Here is a 13,170-nt window from a genome sequence, read left to right on the forward strand (position 1 = left end):
TCACCCACCCCTGTCTGACAATCTAGAAGGGCCAGCTGTTCCCCTCCCCCCGTCTAGAATGTTCCCAAGTGTACCTCACAGTCCTTCAGGCTGTCCCCCCTCAGCTCAGCCTTGCCCCCACATGCTCCCGTTAGTGTCCTTATCACTGTCCCAGCTCTCCTAATGTTCTGTTGTGCTCAGGCATCTGCCTGAGTCTCTTCAGTGGTCTTACATACTGCCCCATTCACACCCGCCCTGCTTCCAATCATGAGACCATGAGAGAAGAGGTCTTTCCTCTGAGTATCTGTCATTGTGCCCAGCCTACTGTGGCCTGTCAGTCACCAAGTGTGTATATATGTGATACACCCACAGACACACATTTGCAAACCATTCACACACAGATCTGCAAGTTCTCACACCCCCAGGTTCCCATACATACCATGTCAACGTCCTTCAACACCTGAAAAGGCAGCCACCTTTATGATTACTTATGTTCTCAAATGACAATCTCTATATCCACATCTTCCTTTGTCCAACCCTAAACCAGCAGGGCTCCATCTCTGCCAGCTGACCTGTACCCAATGGTATTTTCCTTTGCCCCACCATGTCAGGAGGCAGGACAGTGACTGACATCCCTTGTATGACTGAGGGAAACTGAAGACAATGATAAAACAGAGATCCACAGGTAACAGCAGACCAACCTCCTGGCAAAGGGCTCTTGATGCTAGAACCAACACACTCGACTCCTCTATCCAGACCACCAGGTTTCAGGGTTCTGGTGTAGGGACAGGCAAGAAGCTACTGTATCTTGTCTTAAGGTGATTGTCTTATATAATACCCCCTTCTTGTCTTTGTCTAAGCCTCAAGTTCCTAGACAGCTATAGTCTGCACTATGCTACATCTAAGCCACTGGCTCTCACTTGTCACCAGCCAGTCTCATACTCCTCTTGTGTGTGGAGACAGAAGAGAGTAGGAAGAAGGACTTGGCTGTCATTTGGTAGTAGTGATGGCTGGCTGGGATTTGTGGAATATCTGTGGGTTCTCCATGATCTATGTCCTATGGGATGACAGATGGTGACATGCCACCAGTTGCTCCAGAAACCACTCAAAGGCCACGAGTCCAAGATGGGGCCATTGTGACAGTCACCACCTCCTTCAGTGGGAAAGTCTACTTGTTGCAAAACAAAAATAGCAAGGAGGAGGGGTGGTGAGGGTTTGATGCTGGGTAGCTGTAAAGCACTCCCCAGCACACAGATATCTGGATTCCAGGGTCAAAGAGGAGGAACAGGCATGGGCCTGCCAGACATTGGCTTCTAAGTCTTGCTTATGGATCTGAACACCTGCAGGGCTCACTGGATGAGTGGGACAGGGCCATTGTGGGGCCACAGGCATGAAAGCAACAGAGCCCAAAAGCAAAAAACTGTGGTGACATTCAGGAACAAGGCTGGGAGGGACCCCATAGGCCTGTGGGCAAAAGCTAAATCTCAGAGAAAGTCAGGGAGTATACAGGGAAGAGGCTCAAAAAGAAAGGAGGTCCTATCTGAAGAACAGCCCCACCCTCAAACTACCACCCTCCAGCACATACACACAGACAGACACAAACACACACAGGGCCCTCTGTAAAACAGCTCAACCCAACCCCCCATGACCTCCCACAGTGGTTCGTCTGGCCCAGTCCCAGAATCCCCCAGGGCCTAGCCCCTGATCACATCCTACTGTAGGCTCATGTGGCAAAGAGCTCTCTTTTGCCTCCATGGAGCCCCACCCACCTGGCAGAACTTGGTACCACTGGGTTCCTGGCAGGCAGCTAGGAAGCTCCTAGGCAGCACACAGTCAGGCACTCTGTCCAGGAAGTACCTGCAGTTTCTGTAGGCTGATGGTAGGTCTCTTGGAGAAATGTGCCTTGGCCAGGCTAAACATAGACCATTCCCCACAGACAACTCCCAAGTTCCAGCCAGCCACTACTACTACCAAATACAGGAGCAGGAGAGGGCTTCTCCATCACTGCTCTCAGTTACAAGATGGAAGGAGACCCCAGTGACCCCAGGCTGAACAACTAGAAATCCCCTCTTGTTCTCTACCTCTCCTGGGTTCTTTTCTACAGAGGGCAGAGACGGCCCCTTACCACTATGGGCCTGTCTCCCATCCTGTCCATCTGGGCCAAAGTCCCAGGTCCCTGTGGCCCCTCTGTCCCAAAGCCTCTCAAGCCAGCAGGATCAGCCACTCAGCAAATACTCTCCAGAAGTAATTGGATGTGATGGAACGAGGGCTTTTCAGCTCCTGAGTGAAAGTCTCTGGATGTCATTTAATGGCACAAAAAATAAAAGGCTCAGGCCTCCCGCCCACCACTGCCAGGACATCATTAATCTCTGAGGAGAGGCATCAGCGTTTCTATCACCTCATCCAGCCCTGGTGAGCCAAACAAATTACAGACCTGAGCTGGGCTCTCCATGGGGTGGTTATTAGGTTGGACTTGAATTTGTGTTGTTTTCTTCAGAGCCACCATCCCCTGCTCTCCCAAAAGGCCAAGGCCAGGGAAGAGGCTGGATACCTTGGTTAGATACAAGTCCCTTGTCTTGAGGCTCAGGCAGCTAAGAGCCAGGTGCCTAGGTCCCTGCATGGAATGCCTCAGGCAGGAGGCCAAAGTCAATAGCCAAGAACCTTCCATCTTATCTGAATGGCACTTGCCTCCCGACCCCACATCCCTATGTCAAGGACCAAATGGAAAGTCTGATGAAAACTGGCTTTCACCAGAGCAGGGCTAGGCAGCCCTGAACTATGCTGGCTGGAAATCTGGAAGTAAGTTTGCTGAAGGGTCTGTGAGCGTCAGTCAGTCAGGAGCCAGCAACAAAGCTATGCTCCTGGACAAGGCTCCCCCTGACCAACACTAGTGGATTTTTTCTTCCAGTGTAAGTTGGGTAATATAAGAAATTCACTGAAGTCAGAGAGGAAGCTAGATAAAGCAGTTACCACCACTTGTGCCTACAAGAGGCCCAGGGAGGCCCTGCCAGGGTTACATAAAAGGCACAAGCACAGAGATCCACCCAAGCTCAAGGTGCATACATTCTAGGAGAGGAAATGTCCATCTCGTCCCATCAGAGGCCTGCGAATGATATGCATGCACACAACAGCCACTTCCAAATTGCAAAAGCTGGCCCATGGACTTGGGGCCCAGAATGGAAAAAGTGACCATCGACATCTACCACCAAGGCCATTCCAAACCTGCTAGCCACAGCATTCACAGGGAGTGAAACTCAAGAGAGATAGTCCCTCTCCTGGATGCTGAAGAAGGTATCCTTCATCTTTCATACCCCTGGTGCCTAACGTGGGGTTGGGCACACAGTGTGGTTCAAATTCCTCCAGCATTTTAGGTAGTGTTCCTCATGTGTCCCTCAAGTCCTTCCACACCTGGGTTGACATCAGCACTTTGGTCAACCTCATCCCCATCAGATCTTAGAAACTGTGGTTTCTTGGCAAAGCTGCCTCAGCTGCTTCTGTGGGATGAAAGGAGTGTCCCTAGGTTGTGTGGAGACCAGACTGCATGTGATCTGTGTGGCCCTGCTGCAGGAACACCAGCCTCTGTATTGCTCCCTCCGGGTAGTTCAAGGTATAAACACCAGAGTATAAATACCTCCTTCCACCCTGATGGCTAACAGGGTCGTGGTCCCACCCTCTTCCTGCAGTACAAGGACAGAGCAGAGCCATACAGGAAGGGGCTTTCCTCCTAACAGTGACCACAAATGCCACAGCTCTTCATTTCTCCCCACATGGCCCTGAGGGCCTGACTCACTCCTCTTCCTTCTAGAACTTGCTCTGGGTCAGTTCCTCCTGCCCTCTGTGGCAGGAAACAAGTGGGGGTGTGTAAGGAGTCCCTGCTGAGCCAAAGGAAGAGACAGCAGGAGACTAGCCAACCCAGGTCCTGGCTTTGTGGAGCTGCTGCCCAAGTTGCTGAAACCATGGGGTTTTTAGAAATGTAGCCAGAAGGAGCCTAAGTACCTCAGGATACTCTGAGCTCACACAAAGGAGTTGGGGATGGCCAGCCAGCCCTGTGTGAGGGGAGGCAGGCCTCTCTCGGGACATAGGGGATTTCTTTCCACCAGCTCACTCTAATCTCGTGATGGGTTTCAATTCCTTCATTGACACCAAAGCTCCTTCCTGTCATACTCAGTGAGGAAAGGAGAAAGTCATTTTGTCTCTTTATACCTGCCACATACTACACCCAAGATCCTGTCTCAGACACACATGTATGTGCACACACATACACACACACAGGTACACAACACACAGGCAGGCACATACAGATGCACACACACATATATACACACTGGTGGAGGTGAGGGCATGCATCCACACGCATTACAGAGGACACGTATGCACATGCTTTCCAAGGGTGGGATTACCAACATTTCTTTTCAGCCAGCCTGGCCCCCTGGGTCCCAGGAGTTCTAGCTAAGCATGATGTCCACAAAGGACAGTGACACAAAGCTGCACCATGGACTTGCCCAGTGTAGTCAGCACGTATCTACGGGCCAAGTGGTCAGCATCTCAGCAGCCTTCCCAAGATAGTTCCATAAGTTCTAACTCAACAGCCCTTGAGGCTAGGTGAGACATGCAGTTACTGGGTCAGATGAGGTTGAAGAAATGCCTTGTATCCCCAGCTGGGTACCACATCCCACCCCTGACCCCATCCTACAAATCCTCTACATTAGGAGTGACATGAAGTAATGTACACAACGCTCCTGTGACAACCACTGGCTGCTAGGAAGTGTTATAGGGGTGTGCCTTTGTTCTTCTTACTATGTCCACATTAGCCTTATAGCTTTTGGAAGCTGGTATTAAAAAATTGTCTGATCCTTGAGAAAATCATTGAAACATGAGCCTTATGTGGTGGGGAGGGGAGGTAAGTTGGAAAAGAAATGTGGGTAAGTGGACTTCATCTCATCCTCATTATAAAAGCAGTTGTGGCTATAACTGGGGGGGCCACCAGCGTCCTATGACTCTAAGGTGAGGCTCTGCTGAGACTTTCAGGCTGCCAGGCTCATGTTGGCATTCTTCCATCTGGCTCCCAGTGATGACTGGTTTCCATAAACCATAGCACATTGGCCACCACTTCTCTGTGCTCTGGGCAAGGCCTTCCCCGGGTGCTCTCCCACCTAAGGAAGATTGCTAGAGTTAGCCACCCCTAAAAGAATAAAACACCACAGGACACATACGAATTACAGTTATTCAAATAAACAGGAAAAGAAAAGAATTAGTATAAATATACTCCATGAAGTAGGTGGGGAAGGTATACAGCAAATTATTTGTTATCTGAAATCCAGACCTACCAGTTCTTCCTGAGTTTTCCTGACAACCCTCTACCCAGGGTGCTCAAAGTTTAGGATTTAGGAAAGGGACATGGGAATGTTCCTCCAACCACTTCCTTCAACTTTCTCCAGTGCCTAGGACTATATACAGTTAATTCCCTGTCACGAGACCCGTTCATTCTGATCACAGAAGGTACACCTTGTTGGGTTGTTTCCCCCTAAGAGATCCCTCTGGCCTAGGCACTGACTAGGATTCTCCAACACTAGACAGAAGAAATGTCTCCCAAATTTGATCCCAATCAAGGATCTAAGTGCAACCCTTCTCCCTTCTCTCAAGGAGAACTCATGTTTCATGAGGTGCTTGGGGCCCTGTGTGTGTATGGGGGGGGGGATACTGTAAGAACAGCAATAGCCTCCCACCAATCTCAGCCCCAACAGCTAGGATAAGCAGGTGTGAGGAGAGGAAGTATCCAAGCCTCTATCATGTCAGAAATCTGAAGACCTTCAAGAAGAGGGCATGGGAAGAGTCAGCACCCATCTGATGACACTTGCTACATGGGTGAGAAGGCACTAATGTATATTGACTAAAAGATGCTGGAGAAAGAAGCCCAAGGTGTCTTTAACTCACTGAGCCACATCCCATCATCCTCTAGCAAGCAGCCACCTAACTTTGTCGTGTGTTTGGAGCTCTCCAAGCATCCAGACCCTCATAAAGCTAGGATCCAGAAGATTCCCCCATGCCATATATACTGCCTAGCCTGATGATCAAGGGTAACTCTACCCTCTCGGAGATGACCTCTCCCTGTCAGGGCATCTCAGGTCAATGGTTATCTCTTACTGTTTCTCTGTTGTCTGTCTAATTTCTAGGTGCTTGGAAGCTGGACAGATTTCTGCAGCAATTTGGGCTGGGAGATCCTGACGCAAGCACCCAGTTCATGACTCAGTTTGATGGGGAAATACCACCAGGTTATCGTAGAATTAATGACGACCAAGAGCAATTCGATCAAAAGTAACTGTCCACTGAGCTGGAACTTTTACCTTCCAGGTGTGTGCTCATGTCATGTAATCCACTACAGATGGTCTGGGGATGGAATCTCCTCTTGGCATCTTCCAAATTAAAAAATAAATAAAAATAAGTAAAACAAAAACAAAACAACAACAAAAAACAAAAACAAAAACAAAATACTCACCTAGGGCTTAGCAATTTGCTTTCTAACCTGTATATTACTTTGAAAAACAGCAAGGGAAGGGCTGAGGAGATGGCTCAGTCAATAAAGAGCTTGCCTTGCCAGCATTAGGAACTGAGTTAGGACAACCAGAACCCATGTAAAAAGCCCAGTCATGGGAAAATGAGAATCAGAGGCAAGCAGATCTCCAAAGCCCATTGGCCAATGGTCTAGGCTACTTCAACAACTGGGCCAATAAGAAACTCTGTCTTAGCCAGGCAATGGCAGTGCACACCTTTAATCCCAGCACTTAGGAGGCAGAGGCAGGCAGATCTCTGAGTTCAAGGCCAGTCTGGTGTAGAGTGAGTTCCAGGACAGCCACAACTACACAGAAAAAAAAAAAAACCTGTCTCAAAAAATGAAAGAGAAAGGAGGGTGGGGAGACATATACTCTGCCTTAAACAGCATGTTAAATGTGCCTGAAAATAGCAATGATTGAGGGTTTCCTCTGATCTCAAGCTCCATGTGCAAACACATGTGTATGCAAACACACTCACATGAACGTGCACACACAGAAGGAAGAGAAAGAAGAAGAAAGAGGAAGAGAAGAGAGAAGAGAAAAGCAATAAAAAAAAGAATGGACCAGATTTGAGGTCTAGATCTAGATTTGAGAATTTCTTACAAATGCAAGCAAGTCAGGCTAGGAGCTGGATGGACAGGCAGGAGATCAGGGCCCAGGGCCCCGGCTGCCAAATCATTCCCCCCAAAGCCCCGCCTCCCCAGCCATGGCAGTGAAGGAAGGAAGGGATGGTAGTGGAAATTGAGTTTTTGACCATGGATCTTTACAGCTCCAACAAACAACCTTCATTCAGTGAGTTCAGCTGGCACCTGTTCCATGCCAGACCCAGGGCTGACAGAGAGAGGTGCTACTCCAGTGGATCTTAACAGTCTGTGGTGGGGGTATTCATCATCAGAGAGGCACAGTCAAGTTTTAACAAACTGTGATGCATGTTCTGAGGCTTTAAAGGGAACCTGGTTTCTGGCAGGACTGTAAGAGGCAAGGCCTCTTGGAAGAAGTGGTATTTGAAGTTGAGGCTGGAATGCGGGGTAGAGATTAGTGACTAGCAACAGAGGCAGAGCCTTCCTTAGGGTGTCCTTAGAGTTGCTGGCAGGAACAAACGTAGCATCTTCCTGAAAATGAAAGGCCGATAAAGGGGCTGGAATGAGGCGTGAATATTGGCTGGATAGGTAGGCCAAGGCCAGGCCAGCCCTCATAACTAATCACGCTAGAGTTTTTAATAGATTCTATACAAAAAAATAAAATAACAACTTGTGGAATGAGGAATTGGAGAAAGAATGGAATTGGAGATTGGAGAAAGACAGGTATCATAATCAGATGTGTGCTTTTAAGAATTTATGAGGAGGCTCCTTGGTGTATGTGGAGAAAGGGTTTTCATCATCTTAGGTCCTTGGGTTTCCTTGTATGCTTCTTGGCTTTGCTGCCCAAGAAGCCACTGATAATGCATCTCTGCTGCTCTCCCGTGCAGCATGAGCCGTTGCTCCTCAGATGCTTTACCTCCACCCCAGTCCTTTCTACTCCTCCCAAGATCCCCTGGATCAGTTCCCTCCACGATTTAACAAGACGTGGAGACCTTGGCGTAGACACAGCCGCTGCACCGGTGACTCATCTACAGCGTGCTTTGAGATCTCCAGATGAAAGGGGCAGGATGAAGCTAGGGATGAGGTTATTACCTTCTTAGAGGCATGTCCCGTGATGGCCACAGGCACAGGGGCCCCAGGTGACCCTTCGCCCTGTAAAACACACTCAACTCATTAGTTAATTTTCACGACTAGATCTAAAGAATGCAATTCGGGGGTACTGAGTCTGTGACATAGGGAAGGGAGCATTGGCTGCTGCCCCCTTCCATTGCTAGGTTCAGATCCCTGCCCAAAAGAACAGGAACCAATGCTTACGTTCTAGTAGCACATCTGATGCCAGCCCAGGGCAAAAGGAACCTCCTGCTCACTCTGTCCCACCAGGCAAGTCTGTGAGTGGAGCTAAAATAAGAAACAAAAGGAAGTTTCCATTTGCAGTGTCATGGAAGACAGCCACGAGAAGGGACTTTCTGGGTTCCATGTTCCCTGGAACTGTCTCTCCAAAACCCTTACCATGCCAGGGGCAGAGTGTAATTGGCAGCTCAATTGGTGCCCAGGACTAAGATAAATAGAAGGTCAGCTTACTAGAACAACCCCCAAATTGAGACATCCTCTGTCTTCTGCTTTTAATTCCTTGTGGCTAGCATGTTTATTTTGGGGTAAGGAAAAAAATCGGATGTTTACCCTTCGAGGAAATTATCAGCTTGCTTTCTTTCCCTTTTTTTTCACCCCTCCTTTCTTTTGCCCTCCTGTTTTATAGGCTTTGAGTTCTGCCCTGTGAGGGACTTCCATTCTCCAGCTCCTAAAAGGTGAAAAAGAAAGCAGCTGGCCCAGGCCCTAGGCTACAGCCAGGCCTTCCATAACCACAGTGAAAAGTCTGAGTAGAGGGGACGTCCATGAAAGCCAGCAGTGGGGCACCCACCCTTGACTCAGTTTTTTTCCTGCAGAACACTGTGGGCCTCATACTCCATTTCATTAGCTCCTCTGGAGAAAACAAGGGCATGTAAACGGCCAAAAAATATATAAGGGACTGCAATGTGATCCTTTACACACTGAAGAAAACTGGCTTTTTTTTTTTAATCATTGTGTCGTCAGATGTCACTTACTGGATACTTTCTGCAAACCATGCGCCACAGCAAATGCTTTACATGTAATATTTCCTGTACTGTGTTCCCACCCTGATCCACAGCCTACTCAGGCTTTGTGCGTGTCCCCTCACTTACACAGTCTAATGACGCAAGTCGTAGTGGACTCATCTTATGGACAAGGAACCAGAGTCCCTACTCTCTGATTTGTGAAAACCAATGGCAGAAGATGCTATTAAGTTAAAGCCTCTTGCCGCACTATTCGGAGGGAAACGATGCTCTAATTTTACTCGCTGGGGAAAAAAAAAAAAAGCCAGGTCTTTTATTCACTCAAGAGCTGGACAGGGCTGAAGGAGAAAGGCTGCTTGTACCTGGGCAGTAGTGGTGCACGCCTTTAATCCCAGCACTTGGGAGGCAGAAGCAGATGGATTTCTGAGTTCAAGGCTAGCCTGGTCTACAGAGTGAGTCCAGGACAGCCAGAGTTACACAGAGAAACCCTGTCTCGAAAAACCAAAAAGAAAAAAAAAAAGAAAAGAAAGAAAGGCTGCTTGTACCACAGTACTTTAAAGTTTCAGCCATCCAGGATCTTTGTCGAGAAGGCTAGGGCCTCAAAGTATTCAAGGTAAGCAGGCTAGCCCAGGAAAAGACCATCATCAACCGCTCTCTCCCTATCAAAGGTGACTATTCCGATACTTCAGTTAATTGAGTCGCCCTTCTGTTTTCCTACACACACCTGTGTGATAGCTACTCCTAAAAAAGATCAAAGATGGAAAGCTGTTGAGGGGGACTCAAAATAGTGATAATCGTGGTGGTGGTGGTGGGGCTGCTGCTGCCGCCGCTGCTGCTGATGATAGTGGTGATGATGGTGATGATGGTGATGGTGGTGATGGTGGTGATGGTGGTGATGATCTGTCTGGGTATTAGGGCTAAATAACCATGAAATAGAAAGGAAGCTCAGTCTGTGCCCTGCCTCCAAAAACCTAAATTCACATAGACTTTTGCCACTTGACAACCTAGTGATCTTGAACAACGTAAGTGTTTCAGACCTCCGTTTCAAATGCAGTAAAGAGTATAAGGTGACTTCCTTCCAGGATGGGTTACAACAGTTAAATGAGATAGCGGAGCAGATACTCACTCAAGCACGGTGTCTGTCTGGCATGCAGGCTGTTCAAAAAATACACAATATCTTCTTCTTCCCTGCCTCCACCCGTCCTACTCAGCTCAGCTGAAATAAGTAATGAGGCTCCAGAGAAGTGTCCTTCCTACCAGACCCATAAGAGCCTCAGCAGCCCAAGGAGAGGGCCAGCTAGCTAGGATGCCTTGAGCCCCAGCCCAGAATCCTCCTCCCAAACTGAGCCAACAATGGGAGGCTTGGATCAGGAAAGACACCCAGTTCCTTAGCAACTAGCAAGCATTTTTCTGGAAAGACAAAGACCCATCACTCAGACTCCTCCCCCCAGCCTCCCCAGGTGTCTGATCTGCTTTGCAGGAATGGAGCACAGAGCCATCCACCTCTGGGACTTTACCCCGCTGTCTTAGCCAGTCTAATAGTAACGATTCCAGAATACAGTTCCTCCTTCTGGTAGTTAACTTTGCCTCTGTGCTCCCCCCTACCCCGTAACTGCTATAACTGCTAAAAGACACATGAGATGTGTAGGTATACACACATGCACACGCACACACACACGCCCTCAGCTTCTGAGACCAGCAAAGAATCAGGAATAAAAGGAAATAGACAAAGGCACTGCCTTATGTTCTGTTGCAAAATAAATAAATAAAGCCGTTGATGGGCAGTTCATCTCTGCCATCCACTGCTCTCTTGGCCTAGGCAAGTCAGCCACCCTCTCTTGGCTTCAATTTCTTCATAAATCAAGTACTTTTTTCCCATAAGTTCCCCTCCACCTCCATATTCTACAATTCTGTACGGTTCTTTTGGAAAGCAGTAGAGAACGCACCACAACAGTGTAGAATGAGTGTTTTCATGCTTAGGAATGAAAAGGAGCCGAGTCCCTTTCTCTACGAAAGCTGGAAAATTCTAGCGGGGTGCTAGAGGAGTTTTGAGATGTAGGGAGTTGAGGACCCTGGGGTCCCCCACAGGCGACATCTATTTCAGAATCAAGTCGGACAAAACTCAAGCAGAGGGACCCTCACATTCACTTCAGGGACACAGGATAACACATAGAAACATGAACTAGAATCCTGAGTCAGGAGTAATGGGCTAAAAAGAAAGAGACAGAGTCTGTCAGAAAGGGACGCAGCTGCCCTAGGTTCCCACTTTGACGTCCAGTCTCATGGTGAAAGCAGGTAAACATACTTCCTATAGGGTCTGAGCAGCAGCCCACAAGCTCCCTGCTTCCCAAGACTTCCTCCCACCCACAGACACAGAGGCAGTTTCGTATGTGCACCCAAACCCATGACTCAGAGGTGCCCAAGTCACTGCCCCAGCCCAGTGGTGTGACTGTGAAGCCTATCAGAGTTGAGCCTCAGAAGAGAGCACCTGAAGGACAGGCTCACTAGAGAGAGACATGCACTCTGGCTGGTAGGGGATGCTGTAGTCTGTAGGGATGGAAAGGAGACAGAGCCGTGGAGATCAAGGCACCGACGAGCACCAATAGCGGCCCACCCCTGGCTGGTAGTACAAGCAGGCTTACCTGAGCCATAGCTGCAATTTGTCAACTTGCCCTCAAGCCCTGATCCACACAAAAACATCTACAGCAGCAGTCCCCAACCTTCCTAATGCCTCAACCCTTTAACACAGTTCCTCATGTTGTGGTGACCCCCTCCCTAACCTATACAATTATTTTCATAGCTGTCATTTTTCTACTGTTATGAATAGTAACGTAAATATCTGGTAAGAAGGATGGTTGATAGGTGACCCTTGTGAAGCAACCCACAGATTGAGAACCACTGCTCTACAACCTAAGCTTTGCCCACGTGGACACTGGCCACAGCTGTCAGGAACACCAAACTTCTTACCAGCCATGCTCCTGCCCATCCACACATAAACAAGCAAACGAGCATTCACATTCACACACACACACACACACACACACACACACACACACACACCTCCTGTATGCAACCTGCACATGCATACTGTCAACACAGCATCCCACGCAAAATCACATGGTGTACGCAGCCGATAGACACTAAGGGGTATCAGCTCTGCCAACCTCTTTCTAGACATGCTAGACAAGTTGTACTTGTGATTACCTTGTTGAACCTCAGCACACTCTCACTCACAGCCTGATCGCACACCAGCCTGCCACTAACACAGAAAGACACCACTCTTTGTATGAGATGGAGGATCAGACTTGACCTAACCACAAATCTCACTTTGCGATCACCTGCCACTGCAAGTGGAGCTTTGATGACACAGTGGAGGTTTCGCGAGTGTGATTGGGGGAGGAAAAGGGGAGGGGAGGCGCTAGCAGAAGGGAACCAGGCCTTCCCCTGAAGTTCACGAGGAAGGCCTCCAAATACATACCCATCCTTCTAGCAGCCCCACATCTGGCCCCTTGCCTGCATAGTGCCCAGCCAGGGAAAGGAGAAGCCAAAATTGGCCAGACTGAGTTGCTAAATTGAACCTTGGCAGCAAAGGGGAAACGCGTCAGTTCCCTGGGGAAGTGGCCTAGCCCAGAGCGGCCACAGGCCCCTGGGCTTCTACTCCGATGGAACAAAAGTTGCTCAAATAGATCTGATGCTTTTTGTTTTTGAGCCTAAAATACCCTGTGGTGGCAGCCGGAAGTGTGACCACGGGAGGGAAGTAGGGTAATGGGGAAGAATTTGTTTGAGTTTCCATCATGACTACTTTTTCTTTCATTTGGGGTCAAGAAGAAGCTTCTCCACCTTCTCCCTTCCCCTGCACCCCCCAAAAGTCCAACAGATCCCAAGATTTGGGGCTGGGGCACTCAAACCCAGCATCACCAGTGATCTGCTGCCCTGTTACATTCCCCCCTGCCCCCACCCTGCCAATCT

At 48.8% G+C, this 13,170-nt stretch overlaps 1 protein-coding gene and 1 long non-coding RNA gene across 4 annotated transcripts in view; one reads left to right on the forward strand and one right to left on the reverse strand.

Moving 5' to 3' along the window:
* The window catches only part of Pebp4 (phosphatidylethanolamine binding protein 4), a 216,133-nt gene extending 209,835 nt beyond the window's left edge, over positions 1 to 6,298 (forward strand). The window contains exon 7 of the mRNA XM_028758753.1: positions 6,153 to 6,298. Coding sequence (XP_028614586.1) covers positions 6,153 to 6,298 — 146 coding nt within the window. The remainder of the gene's footprint in view (positions 1 to 6,152) is intronic.
* Positions 1 to 12,739, reverse strand: part of LOC114613453 — a 15,412-nt gene extending 2,673 nt beyond the window's left edge. Inside the window, exons 1-5 of one of the 3 annotated variants that reach the window (XR_003710179.1) lie at positions 12,680 to 12,739; positions 8,792 to 8,909; positions 8,426 to 8,509; positions 8,204 to 8,263; positions 6,324 to 6,392 (exon numbers count right to left, since the gene is read on the reverse strand). This is a non-coding gene — a long non-coding RNA (uncharacterized LOC114613453). Of the gene's footprint in view, positions 1 to 6,323; positions 6,393 to 8,203; positions 8,264 to 8,425; positions 8,510 to 8,791; positions 8,910 to 9,029; positions 9,082 to 12,679 lie in introns of those variants that run through there. The other 2 variants (XR_003710181.1, XR_003710180.1) reach the window with 2 other exon arrangements.
* Between the last annotated feature and the right edge of the window lie 431 nt (positions 12,740 to 13,170).

The sequence above is a fragment of the Grammomys surdaster genome, unplaced genomic scaffold (assembly GCF_004785775.1).
Source record: "Grammomys surdaster isolate TR1022 unplaced genomic scaffold, NIH_TR_1.0 126219, whole genome shotgun sequence".
In the NCBI taxonomy this organism is placed as follows: domain Eukaryota; kingdom Metazoa; phylum Chordata; class Mammalia; order Rodentia; family Muridae; genus Grammomys; species Grammomys surdaster.